Source organism: Trichomycterus rosablanca, chromosome 6 (assembly GCF_030014385.1).
Source record: "Trichomycterus rosablanca isolate fTriRos1 chromosome 6, fTriRos1.hap1, whole genome shotgun sequence".
Classification (NCBI taxonomy): Eukaryota; Metazoa; Chordata; class Actinopteri; order Siluriformes; family Trichomycteridae; genus Trichomycterus; species Trichomycterus rosablanca.
Window position 1 is genome coordinate 46,688,213 of NC_085993.1, and position 23,377 is coordinate 46,711,589.

The 23,377-nt window shown below is 41.9% G+C and overlaps 1 protein-coding gene across 1 annotated transcript in view; it reads left to right on the top strand.

Annotated features, from left to right (window-relative positions):
• The window catches only part of opa1 (OPA1 mitochondrial dynamin like GTPase), a 68,418-nt gene that overhangs the window by 39,771 nt on the left and 5,270 nt on the right, over window positions 1-23,377 (top strand). Inside the window, exon 29 of the mRNA XM_062997984.1 lies at window positions 70-180. Within this exon, the coding sequence (XP_062854054.1) occupies window positions 70-180 (111 nt within the window). The remainder of the gene's footprint in view (window positions 1-69; window positions 181-23,377) is intronic.

A 23,377-nucleotide genomic window follows, 5' to 3' on the forward strand; every position in this document is an offset into this window, starting at 1 on the left:
TGTGATTTGTTTATGTGTGTATTTCATTTGATCTTTTATTGATATCCTGTTGCTTTGTTGCTTCGACAGTGCGGCGTTTGGAGAAAAACGTAAAGGAGGTGCTGGAGGACTTCGGCGAGGACAACGAGAAGAAGGTTCAGCTGATCACAGGCCGAAGAGTTCAGCTGGCTGAAGACCTCAGTAAGTACAGCAGACACACACAAACACACACACACCCACACATAATGTGGGTCAGACTATCAGACTGCGAATTTATATATGGGCTTTTTAAATCAGCAGAATTAGACCCCTAATCTCGCAGATACTGGCAGAACATGTGTGAGGCGTGCCACTAGAGGGCAATGCCATTCTGACAAACGTGTCTGATTTTACTCTAGGAGGGAAATTTGACTGTCCTGTAGTTTGACAGATTATGTAATAGTGACTCTTTGTTTCATTATTTAATCCACTTTAATGTTTATGACTATAGGATTCTATTATAGAACCACTTGTAACTTTAATAGCCAGGTTAGTTATAAACATTAGGAAAATTAGAAATCATGTTTTCATCCATTTAGAGAGTTGGGACGCACCCTGTACAGTGACACTGCGCTTTTTTAAGATGGCTGAGTAGTTCAAATGGGATGATAAAATGCATTTAACAGCTCTTGGTTGCAAAAGGAAATAAATGGTGCATTTGTACAGGCTGATTTTAATTTGCATAGGGATTATGGGTCATGAATGATGTATTCATCGTGTTGCGAAGAATGCGCTTGAGCTTTTTGCAACTTAAATGAATGATTTAAATCGCAAAAAGCTCAAGTACATTCTTCGCAACATGGTTCCCATATAAACAAGCGGTTTTGACTACACTGCTAAGACAGTCAAGTACTTTTTCGCTAGAACTGCAAATCAGTTCACATTTTTTTTATTTAATTACCCACGTCTTTACTCTGCAGCCGTTATCATGTTCCGTATTAAACAACCAGCTTTCCTGCTTCCTGTGTCTTGAAAGCATATTTCTTTCATTTTTTTTTGCATGAATTCTTTGTTTTTGTTACGGTAGCTACATAGTTTGTGAACCTTCACTGGCGACTGATTGAAAAGCCTGAAATCCCTCATGACTGCAAAATGATGATCACAAGTCATGTATTCTGCACTGCACTATGGTTCTGAGCTTTCCTAAATTATATAATGTGTAGAATTAAGGTAGGAACTGCACATCCTGTTCACGGCTTTGATCAGAAAGAGAGTTGCAGAAAAATATATAATAAATGTGTATGTTTGGAAAGTAAGGTAGAAACTGTGCTTCCTGCTGACTGCCATGTTGAAAAACATAGTTGCAGTTCCTAAAAAAAATATTAAAACAAACAAGGACATACACTGACAAGGCACAACATTATGACCACTGACAGGTGAAGTGAATAACAGTGATTATCTCTTTATCACGGCACCTGTTAGTGGGGGGGATATATTAGGCAGCAAGTGAACATTTTATCCTCAAACTTGAAGTGTTAGAAGCAGGAAAAATGGACAAGTGAGTTTGACAAGGGCTAAATTGTGATGGCTAGACGACTGGGTCAGAGCATCTCCAAAACTGCAGCTCTTGTGGGGTGTTCCCGGTCTGCAGTGGTCAGTATCTATCAAAAGTGGTCCAAGAAAGGAACAGTGGTAAACCGGTGACAGGGTCATGGGCGACCAAGGCTCATTGATGCATGTGGGGAGTGAAGGCTGGCCCGTGTGGTCCGATCCAACAGACGAGCTACTGTAGCTCAAACTGCTGAAGAACTTAATGCTGGTTCAGATTGAAAGATGTCACAGTGCATCACAGTTGCAGGGCTGTTTTGGCAGCAAAAGGGGGACCAACACAATCTTAGGAAGGTGGTCATGATGTTATTCCTGATTGGTGTAGAATAGAATGATAGAATGCTTTTTTGTCATATGTACATTTACACGTTTACAGTACAATAAAACTTTTTTTTACATATCCCAGCTTGTTTGGAAGCTGGGGTCAGAGTGCAGGGTCAGCCATTGTACGGCACCCCTGGAGCAGAGAGGGTTAAGGGCCTTGCTCAAGGGCCCAACAGTGGCTGAAAGGCAGAGCTGGGATTTGAACTCTCAACCTTCCAATGATAGCCCAAAGCCCTACCCACTAGGGTGCCACTGTCCCTTGACATGTCAATATGCATTATAAACTGAGCTCTGTTATAACTCTAACCCTAAAACCATAGAGTGATGTAAAAGACATAGTCTGAAGCCTGTAATGCTGCAGGCACATTTACTTTTACCACGTTTATCTATTACATTATAAAACACTGGTTGACCAAATGAAACCACAGTGAACAGACCAGGGTTTTAAAAGCAAGTACAATTAATTACATTTCATGCATGAAATTAAAATGCACTTATAAGCTAAGCAATTATTTATAAACCAGATTATTAGTAAGTGCTATCAATCGATTCTGACGCCTGGAGACCATGTGAATAGTGTTTCTCCAGAATAACCTCCTGCTTCTTAATGGCTCTTCCATTGTTTGTTGATTGTATACATTCATCTTGTTGCTGGTCGTCCTCTTCCTCTTTTACCTTCAACTCTCTTTTACACCACCCACACATTCACTTCATCCTCAACCTTTAATACAGAAATGCATAAAGATTGCTCCAACCTCTCATTACAAGCAATTCTGGAATCGCATGACACACTCCGAAAAGGTGTGGCACGGTGGCTAAGTAGGTAGCACTGTCGCCTCACAGCAAGAAGGTCCTGGGTTCGATCCCCAGGTGGGGCAGTCCGGGTCTTTCTTTGTGGAGTTTGCATGTTCTCCCTGTGTCTGCGTGGGTTTCCTTCGGGTGCTCCGGTTTTCTCCCACAGTCCAAAGACATGCAGTGAGGTGAATTGGAGACACTGAATTGTCCATGACTGTGTTTGACAGTAAACTTGTAAACTGATGAATCTTAACATGACATTAAAATCCTAATGAACAAAAAAACAAACACATTCACTTCATCCTCAACCTTTAATACATAAATACATAAAGATTGCTCCAAGCTTTCATCACAAGCCATTCTGGAATCACATGACAGCTTTTAATTTGATGAAAAAGCAATGACCTTGCTTTTAATTAACTTTCTACTTTTAATATATTACAGGCACTTCTTTTACTTTCTGTATTTTTAGCCCTTAAATAAGTAATTACTAATTAATAACTACATTTTTTCTACATTTCAAGTGCTTGTGCTCACCCTTAAAAGACACATCCCACAGACCAAAGACCCCTGCTTAAAGCAGTAAATAAACATTAATGTTAAGTAGTAAATATGTCAGCCCTGGCCACAGGTTCTGTTTTGTGGTTAGCATGTGGTTAGCTATGATTTGCTGAGGGAGGGAAACAGAAATCCTAATGAAAACATGAACGAACAAGCACGCCAGTCTACCCAGTGGTCTGCCTGTACGGTCCCGTAACTGCTGTCATACTACAGGGTACTGATGTGTTCTAGCAGGACTGAGCCTTGCGGGGGATTCCTGTGCTTTAGGGCGTGACGCTGACCAGCACAAACAACACTTAGAAAACACAAGGCTGACCTCGAGATGCTAATAGAAACATGCTCAGGCAGGCACTTGTGTGTCGCTGAACTGGCTGACACACTTTAACTCACAGGGCATGGAGTCACCATTTTTGTCTGCACATCACTGGCTGTGACTGGTACTGGTGTTTCTGGAATAGGCTTTAGTTTATGTGTGTTCACTAGGGAAGCACTGAACGTTTTAGTGTATGTTGAGTAGAAGTTGCTGGTTTGTGCAGACACACACAGTTCATGCATATTTGAGTGAATGAAGATTTTTCTGCTAATGCGGTCTGAGGCGTAGTCACAAGCCACAAATTTACAGGATTCAATTTTAATTCATTTTTATATAAATATGAGTCAGAAGTCTTCATGGATTATGAGTAAGGCCCTACTTAATTCAGGGTCATTAAATCACATCACGGACTGTGAAATGAGCCTTTTCCTGTGCAATATGCAGTTTGCTGTGAAATGTCAAATTTAAGGTTTGTGTTTAGCAATTTAATGCTTTTCATTCACGTAGCGTTCAAGTACTTCATGTTTAGAATCAGAATCAGAATCAGAATCACTTTATTTCGCCAGGTATGTTACACATACGAGGAATTTGCTTCGGTGATACACTCAATGATACACACAACATCTTGTTTACTGGTTAATTTGCACTATGATGTGGTCCTAGCAATCCTACGGCAATTCAGTTAGCAATCGCTTAGTCAAATGTCCAAGATGTCGAAGTATAAAGCAGCTAAAAACACAACATGGGTAACTGACTTTGGAAAACTTCCAAGCAATTACGTGGACCTTTGGGGGGAGAGGTGGTGGAGTCAAAACATGGACAAGTGTTTTTGTAATTGAGACAACATGAAGCATCGCATCGTCGCTGGATGTTTTAGGTTTACATTTAACTATTAAGGTAGATTGTGCTGTGTATCGTGGCTTGACAAAGCAAAGTTGCAAGGAGTTGATGTGATGAGAGTAGACGGATTTAAATACTTGAGGTCGAGTGTAAAAAGTAATGCAGAGTGAAGAAGAAACTGCAGGCAGGGTGGAGTGGGTGCTGTATAGAGTGGCATTTGTAGCCTAGACCTTAAGGTACAGGACTAGTAATCGAAAGATCACTGGTTCAAGCCCCATCACTACTAGGTTGCCACTGCTGGGCCCTTAACCCTCAATCGTTTAGACTGTATACTGTCACGGTATTGTAAGTCGCTTTGAATAGAAGCCACTCTATCTATTTCCTCGGCTGCTCCCGTTGGGGGTCGCAGGCGGATCGTGATCCGCATTATTGATTTGGTTTTTACGCCGGATGCCCTTCCTGACACGACCCTCCCTATTTATCCGGGCTTGGGACCGGCACTACAATGCACTGGTTTATGCATTCTAGTGACTAGGTACCTATAGGACAATTCAGTGTCTCCAATTATCCTGGCTGCATGTTTCTGCACTGTGGGAGGAAACCGGAGCTCCCGGAAGAAACCCATGCAGACATGGGGAGAACATGCAAACTCCGCACAGAAAGGACCCGGACTGACTCACCTGGGGGTCGAACCCAGGGCCTTCTTGCTGTGAGGCGACAGTGCTACCCACTAAGCCACCGTGCCGCCCTTTGGATAGAAGCCACTAAATGTAGAAAATGTAAATGTCATGTAATTAGGGCAGTTGTAGCCTAGAGGTTCAGGTACTGGACTAGTAATTAATAGGTCACTGGTTCAAGCCCCATCACTGCTAGGTTGCCACTGCTGGGCCCTTAAGCAAGGCCCTTAACCCTCAATTGGTTTTACAGTACTGTAAGTCACTTTGTGAATGTAGAATGGCAGAAGGGATTTGTTATAACAGCGTATCTCCCGAGAGTGAAAGGGAAAGTCTACAAGACTTTTCAAAAACCCAAAATAAACGTATACAATTTTTCATAATTGATTTTTTTTTTTTTTTTTTTACAAAAAGTTTTCCAGTAATGTAGACACAAAAACAGCAGCAGAAATGGCATCTATCTTATATTTTTTTATTTATTTTTTTTTTTTGGAGGGGAAGGTAGACACCATGGCTTTGAATTCTGAGAACATCAGAGGTGAAAGCTAGTTCAAACAGACGACTTGCTTTCTCTGCTGTGCTCTTCAGCAAGCATAGATAAATTCCTGGGCCTGCCCGGCCTTGCTGCTTTTCCTACGTGATTTAGCATCATGTTATCAGGGCTATTGGTGCTTTTGATGTAGGATTGAAGGCTTGTGTGCTACAGCATGCTTAGCTTACCCAGCTTCCTCTCAGGAATCAGAACATTAGTCACAGCCTAATAAGTTTGGCCACTGAAGGAGCAATTCAGGCCTAAATCAGATTGGCAATATTGAGCAATGGTTTAAGTTTTCTTACTTAGTTGGATCAGAAGAACTTCCGATCAGCTTCTTTTATGTTGTTAAATAACTGACCATTAAGCAACTTTCTCTTGTATGGATGACTTTTTGAAAACCATTTTAAGGAGGTTTAAGAGTCAAGCAAGCCCATTACCCAGTTATGTAGGCTGCACTGGGCGTCTTGCTCCAGTAGTCACAGCTAAAGCCAGCAGGAAACATGTCTGGGAAATCACAGAGCTCATGAAATTAGGCTGTTTGGTTCATATCATGTCTTGTCTTGCTTTGCATTCATTGAAGCTTTTGATGTTCTAGTCATTATTAATGTACATTTACTTATCATGTATTGCCAATTCATGACAACCAAACTGGTAAACATAACTACCATGGGTGGTGGGCACATTAGTTCCCTAGATCAGGATTTTTCAAACCGTAAGAGTCGCAGGCCAAAAAAAAAGATTGCAGAAGAATAATAATATTAATTAAATAAGCTTGTACATGAACAAGGGGCGTCACGGTGGCTTAGTGGGTAGCAGAGATGTTCACAAGTCACAAAATACGAGTTCGAGTCAAGTCACGAGTCAATATAATATACACAAAACATATATTGGAAATGTAGTGTAGAAATAAACTGGTTGTAACATTTACCCATTGCGTGCATTGTGGGTGTGTGTGTATATATATATATATATATATATATATATATATATATATATAACAAAACTAATGTTAACACATGCAGATGCTAGGGACTTTTACGAGTTTACGAATGTTTACGAGTCATTTTTTTTCAGAGTGATGAGTCGAGTCCGAGTCATTTGAAACGAATCCGAGTCGAGACTGAAGTTGCTGTGTGTGCAACATACGTGCGACTCCCCATCTCTGGTGGGTAGCACTGTCACCTCACAGCAAGAAGGTTCAGTCCCACCCAGGTGGGGCGGTCCAGGTCCTTTCTGTGTGGAGTTTGCATGTTCTCCCCATGTCTGTGTGGGTTTCCTATGGGAGCTCCGGTTTTCTCCCAGAGTCCAAAGACATGTTAATTAGAGACACTAAATTTTCCATGACTGTGTTTGACATTAAACTTGTGAACTGAGGAATCTTGTGTAGTGAGTAATTACAGATTCTGTCATAAATGTAACCAAAGTGTAAAACATGAAGTTAAAATCCTAATAAATAAATATCCTTAAGGAGGCTTTATGTTACATCTTGAAAATCATAGTGGGACCAGATTGTAAAGAGCAAAATAGAGAGTAAGATGCATTGTTTGTTGATGCATTGTGTTTGTGTTGCCTGGGTCACGTAAAAAAATCATAGATATTGAAAAACTCTGCTCTAGATTGTGTGTCCAGGCTGCTAGTTTTAGTTTATTATTGGTCAGTGAACGAATGACTCAATTGGCCGTAAGTACAGTAGTCAAATTTTTCTCCTAATTGTGAACCAGAAGAAAAAAAAACGCTACTTGTTCCTAAAGCCCTCATCAGACACAAGGTGAGGGACACTCTTACCCCTTTTCCACCTACGCGGATCCGGCTCTGTGTTCCACCAAAAAAAGAGGTTCCAGACAGTGAACTAGGGTTCTAATCTGGCACCACAGAATACTTGGTTTTTGAGCGTGAACCGTGTCGTCATCAGTGGGCGTGTCACAGTGTAGAGGTTTGGATGCTTTCACATGAGAAGCTGTAAAATTGCATTTGTGCTGCACTTTCATCATCAGTTCACCTGATTAAATTTGGATCCAGTTTGCCGCTGATATTCGCTGATATTTTTAAAGAGATGAACTGTGTGATATGACGTGGTAAAAGTGACCCGGACAGTACGAAAAAAGCTTAACATGAAAAATAAAGCTTCACGTGGCTTGTTGTACTAAAACAATGACCGATTAATTTGGGCAGAACAGCACTTACAACCAGTTTGTTTGTTTATTAGGATTTTAACATCATTTACATTTACATTTTCAGCATTTAGCAGACGCTTTTTATCCAAAGCGACTTACACAATGAGCAATTGAGGGTTAAGGGTCCTGCTCAGGGACCCAACAGTGGCAACTTGGCGGTGGCGGGGCTTGAACCGGCAACCTTCTGTTTACTAGTCCAGTACCTTAACCACTGAGCTATCACTGGCTATCAATGAGCTATCAAATGTTTTACACTTTGGTTACATTCATGACAGGAACGGTAGTTACTCATTACTCAAGGTTCATCACTTCGCAAGGTTATATCAAACACAGTCATGGACAATTTAGTGTCTCCAATTCACCTCACTTGCATGTCTTTGGACTGTGGGAGGAAACCGGAGCACCCGGAGGAAACCCACGCGGACATGGGGAGAACATGCATACTCCACACAGAAAGGACCCGGACCGCCCCACCCGGGGATCGAACCCAGAACCTTCTTGCTGTGAGGCGACAGTGCTACCCACTTAGCCACCATGCCGCCCCCTTACAACCAGTAATAACAGAGAGAGATTTAATGTTCCTGTGTGGTACTTTTAGTACATTCAGCCACGTTACGCTTTATTTAGGTGAAGATTTTTGCAGATTCAGAACCCTGAGCTGCATAAACACCACACGTGAAGTTAATCCAGTTAAACACAGATACAGTGTATCACAAAAGTGAGTACACCCCTCACATTTCTGCAGATATTTAAGTATATCTTTTCATGGGACAACACTGACAAAATGACACTTTGACACAATGAAAAGTAGTCTGTGTGCAGCTTATATAACAGTGTAAATTTATTCTTCCCTCAAAATAACTCCATATACAGCCATTAATGTCTAAACCACCGGCAACAAAAGTGAGTACACCCCTAAGAGACAACACCCCTAAATGTCCAAATTGAGCACTGCTTGTCATTTTCCATCCAAAATGTCATGTGATTTGTTAGTGTTACTAGGTCTCAGGTGTGCATAGGGAGAAGGTGTGTTCAATTTAGTAGTACAGCTCTCACACTCTCTCATACTGGTCACTGAAAGTTCCAACATGGCACCTCATGGCAAAGAACTCTCTGAGGATCTTAAAAGACGAATTGTTGCGCTACATGAAGATGGCCAAGGCTACAAGAAGATTGCCAACACCCTGAAACTGAGCTGCAGCACAGTGGCCAAGATCATCCAGCGTTTTAAAAGAGCAGGGTCCACTCAGAACAGACCTCGCGTTGGTCGTCCAAAGAAGCTGAGTGCACGTGCTCAGCGTCACATCCAACTGCTGTCTTTGAAAGATAGGCGCAGGAGTGCTGTCAGCATTGCTGCAGAGATTGAAAAGGTGGGGGGTCAGCCTGTCAGTGCTCAGACCATACGCCGCACACTACATCAAATTGGTCTGCATGGCTGTCACCCCAGAAGGAAGCCTCTTCTGAAGTCTCTACACAAGAAAGCCCGCAAACAGTTTGCTGAAGACATGTCAACAAAGGACATGGATTACTGGAACCATGTCCTATGGTCTGATGAGACCAAGATTAATTTGTTTGGTTCAGATGGTCTCAAGCATGTGTGGCGGCAATCAGGTGAGGAGTACAAAGATAAGTGTGTCATGCCTACAGTCAAGCATGGTGGTGGGAATGCCATGGTCTGGGGCTGCATAAGTGCAGCAGGTGTTGGGGAGTTACATTTCATTGAGGGACACATGAACTCCAATATGTACTGTGAAATACTGAAGCAGAGCATGATCCCCTCCCTCCGGAAACTGGGTCGCAGGGCAGTGTTCCAGCATGATAATGACCCCAAACACACCTCTAAGACGACCACTGCTTTATTGAAGAGGCTGAGGGTAAAGGTGATGGACTGGCCAAGCATGTCTCCAGACCTAAACCCAATAGAACATCTTTGGGGCATCCTCAAGCGGAAGGTGAAGGAGCGCAAAGTCTCGAATATCCACCACCTCCGTGATGTCGTCATGGAGGAGTGGAAAAGCATTCCAGTGGCAACCTGTGAAGCTCTGGTAAACTCCATGCCCAGGAGAGTTAAGGCAGTTCTGGGAAATAATGGTGGCCACACAAAATATTGACACTTCAGGAACTTTCACTAAGGGGTGTACTCACTTTTGTTGCCGGTGGTTTAGACATTAATGGCTGTATATGGAGTTATTTTGAGGGAAGAATAAATTTACACTGTTATATAAGCTGCACACAGACTACTTTTCATTGTGTCAAAGTGTCATTTTGTCAGTGTTGTCCCATGAAAAGATATACTTAAATATCTGCAGAAATGTGAGGGGTGTACTCACTTTTGTGATACACTGTACATGTGGAGCTTTTAGACTGGATTTGATGGTTATTTCACCAAGTGGATGTTCGTGTCATGGAACTTTAGTGATGTTTTACCAAAAACTGGTGGAAATGCGGGTTGGTTCTCTACAAAACACCAAGGTTCGAAGACACCTGAACAGAACCGGTTCAAGAACCAGGGTTCTTTTGGTGGAAAAGCACTAATTTTGGCCTCTAGCCAAACAATTCAACAATTCTTGATCTGATTAAAGAAAAACATATGCCCTTCTGTATTAATTAACTGATGCTAGCTTTGTTTCTTCATCCATGATGATCGAGAACACGTGAGCGAGCGAGCACACTTGGACCGTTCCCTCATTTAAGTAGAGTTGGTAATGAATTTATGATTTATGAACCTGTGAGTACCATCGGTGTGAGGTTCAGAAAAGGAGCACTGAATCTTCTTGTCTGCTGTAATCACCTCTGAGCTGTTGGTACATGTCTCACCCACCCCTCCCTGTACACTTTTCAAAGAGGCCAGAAAGTGGTGATGACTCCTGCACACACTGTGAGATTTATAAAGTATTGGCAGGGCAAGACTGCTCGAGGCTAGGCCGCTGGGTTTAACCCTTGTGGGCTGCTTTTTTTTCCTCAGATGCAGGGAGGGATTTGAGTGCCTGACCTCGCTTTCACCTGACTGAGTGTTTTAAGAAGTAGGTGTGGAGGGGGTTGCAGGGGCACTTCCCTTAACAAAGAGAAAAATCCACCCCTTGCGGCTTAGTCTGGTGTCAAGAGCGATTTGCCCCTACTCGCAGCCAGGCAGGTAAAGAACTGCTCAGGTTTCAGACCACAGGCTTCAGGATGTGTGTGTGTGTGTGTGTGTGTGTGGGTGTGGGTGGGTGTGTGGGTTTGACAGAAGAGGTCGGTGCACTTGTGCAAGCCGGGCCGCGTTCAGGCTTGCCGGCGGTGCATCCTGCTCAGGGTGGAGTGAAGGACCGTGGGTGAGGGAGTGTGTCGGTGTGTGTGGAGTGTGAGAGGAGTGTGCGGCGTGTGCCAGAGCAGCTGCATGGCACCGTGCCTCCGTGCTGGAGCGCGGCCCACCCTGCTAATATGAAACCGCAGGCGGATCAGGGGGAGTCGGCTTTTTCCAAAGCTTCTTTCATTCGTCTGATGGCCCTGATTCAATTATCTTATCCCACTGATTGCACAATTTTTAGTGGTTGTTTTTTAAGCTCGTGTCAGTCCTGGAGATTGTACTGGATTTGGCAGTTGGCATTTTTATTGTCTTTAATTATTTTCTTGAGTTTTGTAATACCAGCCGGCTGTTATACGCGTTTAAACGGCTGGTACAAATTTGAGCAACATAGACCGATGTGAAAACACTAATTGTTATCTCATTTAGCAGAATTCTTTATTGTTCTGACCTGAACCTGTAGGGATTTGGGCATCCTCAGGTATCAAACTTGCTAGTGAGATTTGAACTCACAACCGCTTCCCCTTATTAATCTTTTTATTGGTTACTGAGGGATACTCGATTGCATCCGAGGAGAGCACGTCGCTGTACACGCCTCTTCCGACACATGTACAGCCCTCCTCTTCTCGCCCCTGCATTCTGCACAGGCGTCTCTTCCGCCAATCAGGGTCCTTACACAGCGTCCGCACATAGTCCGGCCCCCACCCTGCAGATACGGTGGCCAATTAGTATCTGCTGCAGGCACTGCCAATTATGCCCGCCAGATGCACCCAGCCGACCGGTGGCAACACCGAGTAATACAGTTTTAAACCCTTGTTCATTTATGGTGGCAAAAATGGCAAGGACTGGTGACAACAAATGGTCATTAGCGCTTTTAAAAAAAAAAAGAGCAAGTTGGCAGCAACCAGTTTGAATGAAAATCCTGGGACGAAGGATGATTTACCATGTTTTATCCATCTTTCTTGGTTACTATTAAATAATTGAGATGTTTTCTTCATAGGAATCCCAGGTTCCTTTGATTACTGCACCAAACGTCAGTAATAGTTTGTAAAATTAGTATTAGTAATTATAGTAGTAAACATAAAACCACGTGGCCAGCATGTTTTACCCCACGTTTATTGAAAAGTTGCTGGTAGGAAAGGACATTCAAACAGCTAACTCGGGTGGGAGGGAAATTAAAAGCCAATCAAGCGTTTCATTGACACATCATCTGTGACGCAAATAACAGCATTTCTTACTAACAATTAAAATCAGAAGGTCTGATTGGTTCAGAAAGCGCTCTTTCAACCATTAGCGCCAATTCTGTTGGAGCGTTCCATTCACCATAGTTGTTCCTGTGAAGTGCACTATGTAGAGTATTCCACCATTTTAAGTGAGATTCCAATCCAAAGGTAACGAAAATGGTAAAATGAAGTGAACTTCAGACTGTGTAGGGAGTAGGGAGTGATGCTTCATCACTACGCCGGAAGCTGGCTGTAACATAATGGATAAATGTGAGTTGTGGGTTAAGACGGCTGGAGCGTTATTAGAGAGCAGAATATTTATAAGAATAATAATTATATATATATATACAACCCCTGGCAAAAATTATGGAATCACCACTCTTGGAAGATGTTCTGTCAATTGTTTAATTTTGTAGAAAAAAAATTAATCACAGACATGCCACAAAACTATCATTTTTCAAAATGTCAACCTTCTGGCATTAAGAAACAATAAAAAAAAGAAACAAATATAATAGTTGTGGTCAGTCACAATTGCTTTTTTTAGATCAAGTAGAGGGAAAAAAATATGGAATCACTCAAATCTGAGGAAAAAATTATGGAATCACTCTGTAATTTGCAGTTTAAAAACAAAACATCTGCAGCAGATTAGATTTGCTAATTATTCTTCAGTTTAAAAAGAGTGCTCACACCTCGGAGAGCTGTTGCACAAAGCAGATTGTCATGAATCATGGTTCCAACACAAGATATGTCAGTTGAAACAAATGAGAGGATTATAAAACTCCTTCAAGAAGATAAATCATTGTGGAATGTCGCAAAAGATGTTGGTTGTTCCCAGTAAGCTGTGTTTAAAATCTGGACCAAGTACAAACAAAATGGGAAGGTTGTAAAAGGGAAGCATACTGGTAGACCAAGTAAGACATCAAAGCATCAAGATAGAAAACAAAGCAATATGTCTTGAAAACAGAAAATGCACAACAAAACAAATGAGAAACAAGTGGCCGGAAAGTGGAGTCAATGTCTGTGACTGAACTGTAAGAAATCACCTAAAAGAAATGGGATTTACATACAGAAAAGCCAAACAAAAGCCACCATTAACACCTAAAAAGAAAAGAACAAGGTTAAAGTAGGCTAAAGAAAAGCAATCGTGGACTGTGGGTGACTGGATAAAAGTGATCTTCAGTGATGAATCGCGAATCTGCATTGGGCAAGGTGATGATGCTGGAACTTTTGTTTGGTGTCTGTCCAATGAAATTTATGAAGATAACTGCCTAAAGAAAACATGTTAATTTCCACAGTTGTTGATGATATGGGCCTGCATGTCGGGTAAAGGCACAGTGGAGATGGTCTTCAATAAATGCCAAAGTCCACATTGAAATTTTGGACGCTTTTCTTGTTCCATCAGTTGAAAGGATGTTTGGTGATGATGACTTCATTTTTCAAGATGATAATGCATCTTGCCATAGGGCAAAGGACGTGAAAACGTTCCTTCAAGAAAACATATAATGTCAATGGCATGGCCTGCAAATAGTCCGGATCTCAATCCATTTGAAAATCTCTGGTGGAAATTGAAGAAAATGGTCAATGACAAGGTTCCAACCTGCAAAGCTGATCTGGCAACAGCAAGAGACAGTTGAAGGCAGATTGATGAAGAATACTGTTTGTCATTAGTTAACTCCATGCCTCATAGAGTTTAAACCATTATAAAAGCCAGAGGTGGTGCAACAAAGTAATAATGGTGCAGTGTTTTCTAATGATTCCATAATTTTTTCCTCAGATTTGAGTGATTCCATATTTTTTTCCTCTACTTGATCTAAAAAAAAGCAATTGTGACTGACCACAACTATTATATTTGTTTCTTTTTTTATTGTTTCTTAATGCCAGAGGGTTGACAGTTTGAGAAATGATAGTTTTGTGGCATGTCTGTGATTTCTTTTTTTTCTACAAAATTTAACAATTGAAAGAACATCTTCCAAGAGTGGTGATTCCATAATTTTTGCCAGGGGTTGTATATACAGTGTATCACAAAAGTGAGTACACCCCTCACATTTCTGCAGATATTTAAGTATATCTTTTCATGGGACAACACTGACGAAATGACACTTTGACACAATGAAAAGTAGTCTGTGTGCAGCTTATATAACAGTGTAAATTTATTCTTCCCTCAAAATAACTCGATATACAGCCATTAATGTCTAAACCACCGGCAACAAAAGTGAGTACACCCCTAAGAGACTACACCCCTAAATGTCCAAATTGAGCACTGCTTGTCATTTTCCCTCCAAAATGTCATGTGATTTGTTAGTGTTACTAGGTCTCAGGTGTGCATAGGGAGCAGGTGTGTTCAATTTAGTAGTACAGCTCTCAAACTCTCTCATACTGGTCACTGAAAGTTCCAACATGGCACCTCATGGCAAAGAACTCTCTGAGGATCTTAAAAGACGAATTGTTGCGCTACATGAAGATGGCCAAGGCTACAAGAAGATTGCCAACACCCTGAAACTGAGCTGCAGCACAGTTGCCAAGATCATCCAGCGTTTTAAAAGAGCAGGGTCCACTCAGAACAGACCTTGCGTTGGTCGTCCAAAGAAGCTGAGTGCACGTGCTCAGCGTCACATCCAACTGCTGTCTTTGAAAGATAGGCGCAGGAGTGCTGTCAGCATTGCTGCAGAGATTGAAAAGGTGGGGGGTCAGCCTGTCAGTGCTCAGACCATACGCCGCACACTACATCAAATTGGTCTGCATGGCTGTCACCCCAGTAGGAAGACTCTTCTGAAGTCTCTACACAAGAAAGCCCGCAAACAGTTTGCTGAAGACATGTCAACAAAGGACATGGATTACTGGAACCATGTCCTATGGTCTGATGAGACCAAGATTAATTTGTTTGGTTCAGATGGTCTCAAGCATGTGTGGCGGCAATCAGGTGAGGAGTACAAAGATAAGTGTGTCATGCCTACAGTCAAGCATGGTGGTGGGAATGCCATGGTCTGGGGCTGCATGAGTGCAGCAGGTGTTGGGGAGTTACATTTCATTGAGGGACACATGAACTCCAATATGTACTGTGAAATACTGAAGCAGAGCATGATCCCCTCCCTCTGGAAACTGGGTCGCAGGGCAGTGTTCCAGCATGATAATGACCCCAAACACACCTCTAAGACGACCACTGCTTTATTGAAGAGGCTGAGGGTAAAGGTGATGGACTGGCCAAGCATGTCTTCAGACCTAAACCCAATAGAACATCTTTGGGGCATCCTCAAGCGGAAGGTGGAGGAGCGCAAAGTCTCGAATATCCGCCAGCTCCGTGATGTCGTCATGGAGGAGTGGAAAAGCATTCCAGTGGCAACCTGTGAAGCTCTGGTAAACTCCATGCCCAGGAGAGTTAAGGCAGTTCTGGGAAATAATGGTGGCCACACAAAATATTGACACTTCAGGAACTTTCACTAAGGGGTGTACTCACTTTTGTTGCCGGTGGTTTAGACATTAATGGCTGTATATTGAGTTATTTTGAGGGAAGAATAAATTTACACTGTTATATAAGCTGCACACAGACTACTTTTCATTGTGTCAAAGTGTCATTTTGTCAGTGTTGTCCCATGAAAAGATATACTTCAATATCTGCAGAAATGTGAGGGGTGTACTCACTTTTGTGATACACTGTATATATAATTGTCACGTAACTAATGTTAACACAAGCTGACGCTAGCGACTCTTGTTGTTTACGAGTCATTTTTTTGCGAGTCATGAGTCGAGTCCGAGTCATTTGAAACGAGTCCGAGTCGAGTCCCCATCTCTGGGCTGATGTATTCATTCAAACAAGCATCTGATGAGGAAATACATTCCGCATACTCGTCTGAACATGTGCCTTAACGGAAAGGAAACGACTTAAGGAAATCTGACTTAACATGAAACACTCGTGTGCGCTTTGCTTTTGAAATGAGTAAACCAGTATGATCAGGTTAAATAAATGCTGTATGTGTACAATTGGAAGACGTTACTCTTGGCTCGGCTGCTCGCACCATACTGGATGACAAATGGAAATATGGAGTTTATTAAAAAACACAAAAATTTAAAAAATCACTAAAATTTAAAAAAGATAATCAAAAATAGGTTTTATTTAAAGGAGATTTGTCAATACATGGAATCGGGGGGGGGGGGGGGGGGATGCATTCTTATTTAAGAATATTTGTTTTTATAAGACATATCACATATACAGTGTATCACAAAAGTGAGTACACCCCTCACATTTCTGCAGATATTTAAGTATATCTTTTCATGGGACAACACTGACAAAATGACACTTTGACACAATGAAAAGTAGTCTGTGTGCAGCTTATATAACAGTGTAAATTTATTCTTCCCTCAAAATAACTCAATATACAGCCATTAATGTCTAAACCACCGGCAACAAAAGTGAGTACACCCCTAAGAGACTACACCCCTAAATGTCCAAATTGAGCACTGCTTGTCATTTTCCCTCCAAAATGTCATGTGATTTGTTAGTGTTACTAGGTCTCAGGTGTGCATAGGGAGCAGGTGTGTTCAATTTAGTAGTACAGCTCTCACACTCTCTCATACTGGTCACTGAAAGTTCCAACATGGCACCTCATGGCAAAGAACTCTCTGAGGATCTTAAAAGACGAATTGTTGCGCTACATGAAGATGGCCAAGGCTACAAGAAGATTGCCAACACCCTGAAACTGAGCTGCAGCACAGTGGCCAAGATCATCCAGCGTTTTAAAAGAGCAGGGTCCACTCAGAACAGACCTCGCGTTGGTCGTCCAAAGAAGCTGAGTGCACGTGCTCAGCGTCACATCCAACTGCTGTCTTTGAAAGATAGGCGCAGGAGTGCTGTCAGCATTGCTGCAGAGATTGAAAAGGTGGGGGGTCAGCCTGTCAGTGCTCAGACCATACGCCGCACACTACATCAAATTGGTCTGCATGGCTGTCACCCCAGAAGGAAGCTTCTTCTGAAGTCTCTACACAAGAAAGCCCGCAAACAGTTTGCTGAAGACATGTCAACAAAGGACATGGATTACTGGAACCATGTCCTATGGTCTGATGAGACCAAGATTAATTTGTTTGGTTCAGATGGTCTCAAGCATGTGTGGCAGCAATCAGGTGAGGAGTACAAAGATAAGTGTGTCATGCCTACAGTCAAGCATGGTGGTGGGAATGCCATGGTCTGGGGCTGCATGAGTGCAGCAGGTGTTGGGGAGTTACATTTCATTGAGGGACACATGAACTCCAATATGTACTGTGAAATACTGAAGCAGAGCATGATCCCCTCCCTCCGGAAACTGGGTCGCAGGGCAGTGTTCCAGCATGATAATGACCCCAAACACACCTCTAAGACGACCACTGCTTTATTGAAGAGGCTGAGGGTAAAGGTGATGGACTGGCCAAGCATGTCTCCAGACCTAAACCCAATAGAACATCTTTGGGGCATCCTCAAGCGGAAGGTGGAGGAGCGCAAAGTCTCGAATATCCGCCAGCTCCGTGATGTCGTCATGGAGGAGTGGAAAAGCATTCCAGTGGCAACCTGTGAAGCTCTGGTAAACTCCATGCCCAGGAGAGTTAAGGCAGTTCTGGGAAATAATGGTGGCCACACAAAATATTGACACTTCAGGAACTTTTACTAAGGGGTGTACTCACTTTTGTTGCCGGTGGTTTAGACATTAATGGCTGTATATTGAGTTATTTTGAGGGAAGAATAAATTTACACTGTTATATAAGCTGCACACAGACTACTTTTCATTGTGTCAAAGTGTCATTTTGTCAGTGTTGTCCTATGAAAAGATATACTTAAATATCTGCAGAAATGTGAGGGGTGTACTCACTTTTGTGATACACTGTATAAACAGACCACATGTTAAGCCTGCTGCATTAGCAGGGCACTACATGCACAGGGACCAAGTTATTCAAGAAAATAAACAACTCTTTTACTCAGTTGTTGTCTGGTTTGAGAATTTGTGGTTAGTTTTTTAGGTTGCCTCTGTTTCTGTGGCCTGCTTGTTTACACAGTGTTGATTGAACCTGCTCTACTTGTTTACTTTTAGCTTTTCTTAGACTCTTCAGAATGTGACACAGGAAAGGTTAATTTATTTACCATTGTACATATATTACCTTTACTTCCCGGTCTTGTACCGGTGATACCCTACATGTACGTCCGCAGCTTTATGCTTTATACTCTGGGTTTACGTTTGTTTGCGGTGAGTGTTAGACTTGTTTTGAAGCTCCCGCCTCCTTTTGTTTGTACAGCACATAACATTCCAACAGTTTCAGTCTTTTTTTCTTCTGTTTAATCAGTGGCTGCTGTCAAACCCGACTCTCTACTTCTGAATCTAAATTTGTATCAGTGAATATGAATATTATCAGTCTTGGACTGTTCACCGTGTGTGCCTTATCTTCTGGATATGAGGTTGACCGAGTTTATGCATCACGTGTTTCGTTCGCGTGTGAATTTATGTTCGTAATCCGAAATTTGTTTGTACGTTAAGTTGAAAAAAAATTGCTCGGAACCCAAAATGTTCATACGGTAAACGGTTGGCAAGTCAAGGGTGTACAGTATGTTTGACATATTTTCAGTAAACTTTATAAGATTGATTGTTTTATTTTTGAATGAGAATTCTTATAATTCACAAAAGCAGAATTGCAAAAATAATTGAAATCCCAAGATTGATATGGCATACATGTCCTCAGTAAGTAAAAAGCTGCCATTCTTGGGCATTATTGACATATACAATTAGGCTTTTCTGTGATAACTCCATTGTGTCTGTTGTGACGTGACGGAAGAATCCAGCAGTTATATTAGTTTTATAAATAGAAACCAGACCTTTCTTGTTTTAGTGATTAATATGCATTTGAAAACTGATTACGGCAAAGATATCTTTAGGGTTTTTCAGTCCTTGGTTCCTCATCTCTAAGCCTCCCAACAAAGTGACACTGTTACGATGTGCAGTATTTTACACAGATTCTGCCTTTATCTACGGCCAGCATTTACCCTTTTCCATCCTGCTCTCTTTCTCTTTTGCACTCCCACTGTTTGTGAAAGTCTCTCTGGCTCTGATGGGAAAGACATATGTCGGACCTGTCTGTTCAGACACAGAAGACGTCTATGCTTCACCTTAAAACTCCCAAAACTTCCGGCCATGAAACAGCTGGAGGGAACCCCCTACCTGTCTTTTTTGACTTTGGACTTATCCCTTTTCCCCCTGTCTCTCAGGCTACTTGCAGCGGCCCCCCCACACTCCCTCCGCACAGTCTGATCCCCACTTTCCCTCATCACGCTCAGAAGTAGAGCTTATAAATGTTAGCCGTGTATAAAATCTCAGAGCGTTTATCTGTTCTGTAAAAGAGAGGAACTTATCTCCACCACCTCTCACTGTTACACCATCGCTTAGAAATGCCCGGTAATTAAAAACTTAGGGTCACATTTCCAGGATAGGAAAGAGCAAGGGGGCTTTCCTTTCTCGTCCAGGTCTTGCTGCCATCAGCGAGGCATCCTTTAGGGCAGTTCTATACAGAAACACTTCATTTTCCCAGAGAGCTGTCTGCACAGCGACTCCTGCACAGTACATTATCTATCACATTTCCTGCTATGAGGTAATATGAAAACCATATGCTTCCTTTAATCCAGGGTAAAATTAGAGCTATTGTGTGATTCCTTACTTTTTGGAAAGCTTGGATCTGAAGACTGGAAAAATGTACAAACAAAACCCCAGATTTTTTTCCTTTCTATTTTAAGTCCTCCGTATTAATCCTCAGCTTCCAGTCTGCATGTTCTTTATTTTCCACAACTATTTTCCATCTTTTTGCCATGCTATTACACAGTATAAAATGTATATAAAGTATAAAGCAATTGGCACCAACTGTAATATCTTTCCCACCCAGAGATCAGGGTCGATTATGCTCTCTGGGACTCTTGTTTATGAATAACTAGGATCACCCAGTCTGAAAACACATGCTCTTTTATATATATATATATATATATATATACGCCTCTTCCGACATGTGCACAGCCCTTCTCTTCCCAGGGTCCTTGTACAGCATATGAAGACCCACCCACACATAGTCCGCCCCCACCCTGCAGATACGGTGGCCAATTAGTATTTGCTGCAGGCACTGCCAAATATGCCAGCCGACTGGTGGCAACACCGAGTTTCGAACCAAGGAGTTCAGAATCTTGGTGCTGGTGTGCTAGCGGAATATCCCGCTGTGCCACCTGGACGCAACACATGCTCTTTTAACCAGGAATTTACCTGCAATTTACCAAAAGGTCAGGTTTGGATCTAAGTTTGAGTCAAAATCCAGGAAAGTTTGATGTGACAGGGCCTAGAATCATCATGGGAAGCTGCTGCTAGGGTTCATGTGAACAAAAAAATTAATTTAGTAAAAATATGTTTTTAAACATTTGAGTTATATACAGGAATATAGATGGGAGAAATTCCTGCAAATTTTAAGTGATTCGGTATTAATAAAGATTTGAACTTTCTGCTAAAGTCTATACAGAAATACTTTGTCAATTTGTTTCTAGGGTGGTGTTTTTTTTAGCATGCCCACCTGTGTGTCAATGTTTAAGACTTTGTGTCTGTCCGGGACCGTTCGGGGTCAAAGGTGGGATTTTGACTGTCATGTGGTTATTGAAGTACTCTTCAGTGCAGACGTCATGCCTCACACAGGCACACTCCTTTTTTTCTGAAACATGATCCATTCTCGCAGACACAAATGGGCAAAGACAGCCCTCTTTTGTTTCTAATGCTGCCTCTTGGCTATTCACTCGCCCCCTCTAGTGCTGGCACCCATGTCAAGTCTGTAATTAAGTGCATTTTAAAGGCCAGAAGTGAGGGGTAGGTGAGGAGTTAAGTAGTGGGCTGCTCTGTACACCTGGGCTGACATTCGTCTGACCTGTAAAGGTGCAAGTGGCGGCCTGCGTCTCAGAGGCTGAGGGAAAGTGTTTACGGGGAGGGGAAAAAGAAAGTGTAGAATTACTATCTAGTGAAAACGTACAATCACAAAAAACAAGGGCCAAACAAATCATTTTAATTGTAAAACTTAAGGGGGAAGGAATGAGAAACCACAGACACCCTCATCTGTAGTAATTAATAGCCATAAATTCCTTTCTTAGCCATCTTACTTAATTGCTGACCACTAGTGGCATGTCTTAGAGAATCTGACCTTTCTCTTAAACATTAGACCTCATAGATGGCCATAATTGATTAGTAAAGGTCTTATTGGCAGTAGTGACAGGTTCTACCCACCCAGGGCGCAGGGCAAATTATGATCTCTCGGAATCCTGGTAACAGTTGTCTGTGGCATCACTATGATTTGTTTTAGCTGTTCTCTGACTAAAAAACTTAAAAAAGGTTTTAAGTGGTTTTCTTTCTCAGCTTGAAAAACTGATTTGTTTACCGTAATAGTTGCATAAAGACGGTCATTATTTTTGTTTTTACTTTGTTCTGTGTCGGCCATGTGTTTTATAAATCCCTAAGCAATGTGATGCATTTAACACCCTGATATATCATACAGTGCTCTAAAGTACAGTAGCTGCCCTAAAAATCCTTAAAAAAATGTTTTTTAGTTTTTGGCTCAGTTTTCTGTCCTTCGCAGAATTTTTAGCAATTTTAGCATTTTATTTATTTATTTTCCTGTTTCAAAGCCCTTTATTGAACACTGTGTAGAAAGTGACAATTATTAATTCTTTACTGTAATAAGTCAGAGCCAAAAGCTCAGGTGGGAATGTGTTTTTGTTGTTCACTTGTGTAAGGGTCAGCCAATCGGAAAACTACTGTATTTGCATGGTTACAATTTTACATACACTTATCATGTCTTGGAATTTCAGTTATTTGAGCAACTTTTCACCCTACACTGATTAAAACACCTTTAAAAAAAAAAAAAAAAACTTTTACAAATTTGAATTTTATTTGTGAACATTTCCTGGGTTAAAAATATTCATACAGTGACTTGAGTATTAATTTGATCCCCCTGGACATGAGCTGCTGTGCTGCATTGCTTCCAGTATAAAGGTGCCTAAAACAGGATGCCTAATTCTAAAGGATTGAAGTGGGTTGGAAGCTGGGATTTTGAGCACTCTAATTTGAACCTCAGCTATGCTATCGACCGGCTGGGCACCTTGACAGTCATGATTGTCTATGTCTGAGGGTGGGCAGACTGAATGGATTCCTCACTGCTGCTGCAATTGCAGCCTCTGCTGGCTGGTCTGTGGTGTCTGCACAGAGACGGGGAATAATGGAGGTCAGTGCGTGACAATGAGTGAGTCCATCTCCGGCAGGTGAAATGAAGCTACTACACACGTGTCAGAGGGGTGTGTGTGATGGGTACTGCCCTCCTTGGTCAACGAAGGGGTCTGCAGCTGTAGAGGTGATATAACTTGGTAACTGAAAGGGAAAAAAGAATAAATTAAATTGGATAAATAAATTAAATTGGAAGAAACCATGTCAATATGAAATACTTTATTTTAGTAAACTATATGTGTCAAATCACAAAATCGTAAAGTTAGTAAAAAAGGGGCTTAAAGTGGTCCACTTCACTTAACTTGTATGAAAGTACGTATATAATTGTGCAATTACAATCAGGTTTACATCTTTTAAGTAATACATTCATTCACCTATAGAAATCACTACGATGCAGACTAGCTCTCTGATGCGTGTCAGGATGCGTGTCAGGCCATCGCAGCTGATTCCTACATAGAGCCATAACCTAAACTGAAGAACATGCTATACCCCGAGTATCCCTCTGCTGTTCCATGCCTCAACTATACTGTTGCAGCTGCATGGAAGTAATTTCCTATCCGGCTCTTCTTCCCTTAAACAGTACCTGACCAGACCGGTGGCACCACCAAGCTTTGAACAGTTCTTTCATTCCTTAAATACATATTTATTTACCCTCCTGTTGAACCCTTGGTCACTAGCTCCACTGCATCACTGTTCCTCATAAGCATCTGTTTTAGAGATAGGCCAGCGTGTTGATTTGTGGCTCTGCCACTGCCGCTATATCGTGCTGCTGACATGCTGGTTTATGTGCCGCTGTTACGTCCCCCGCCGTTGTTTATAGCAAATGTTATTGTGAGGATATT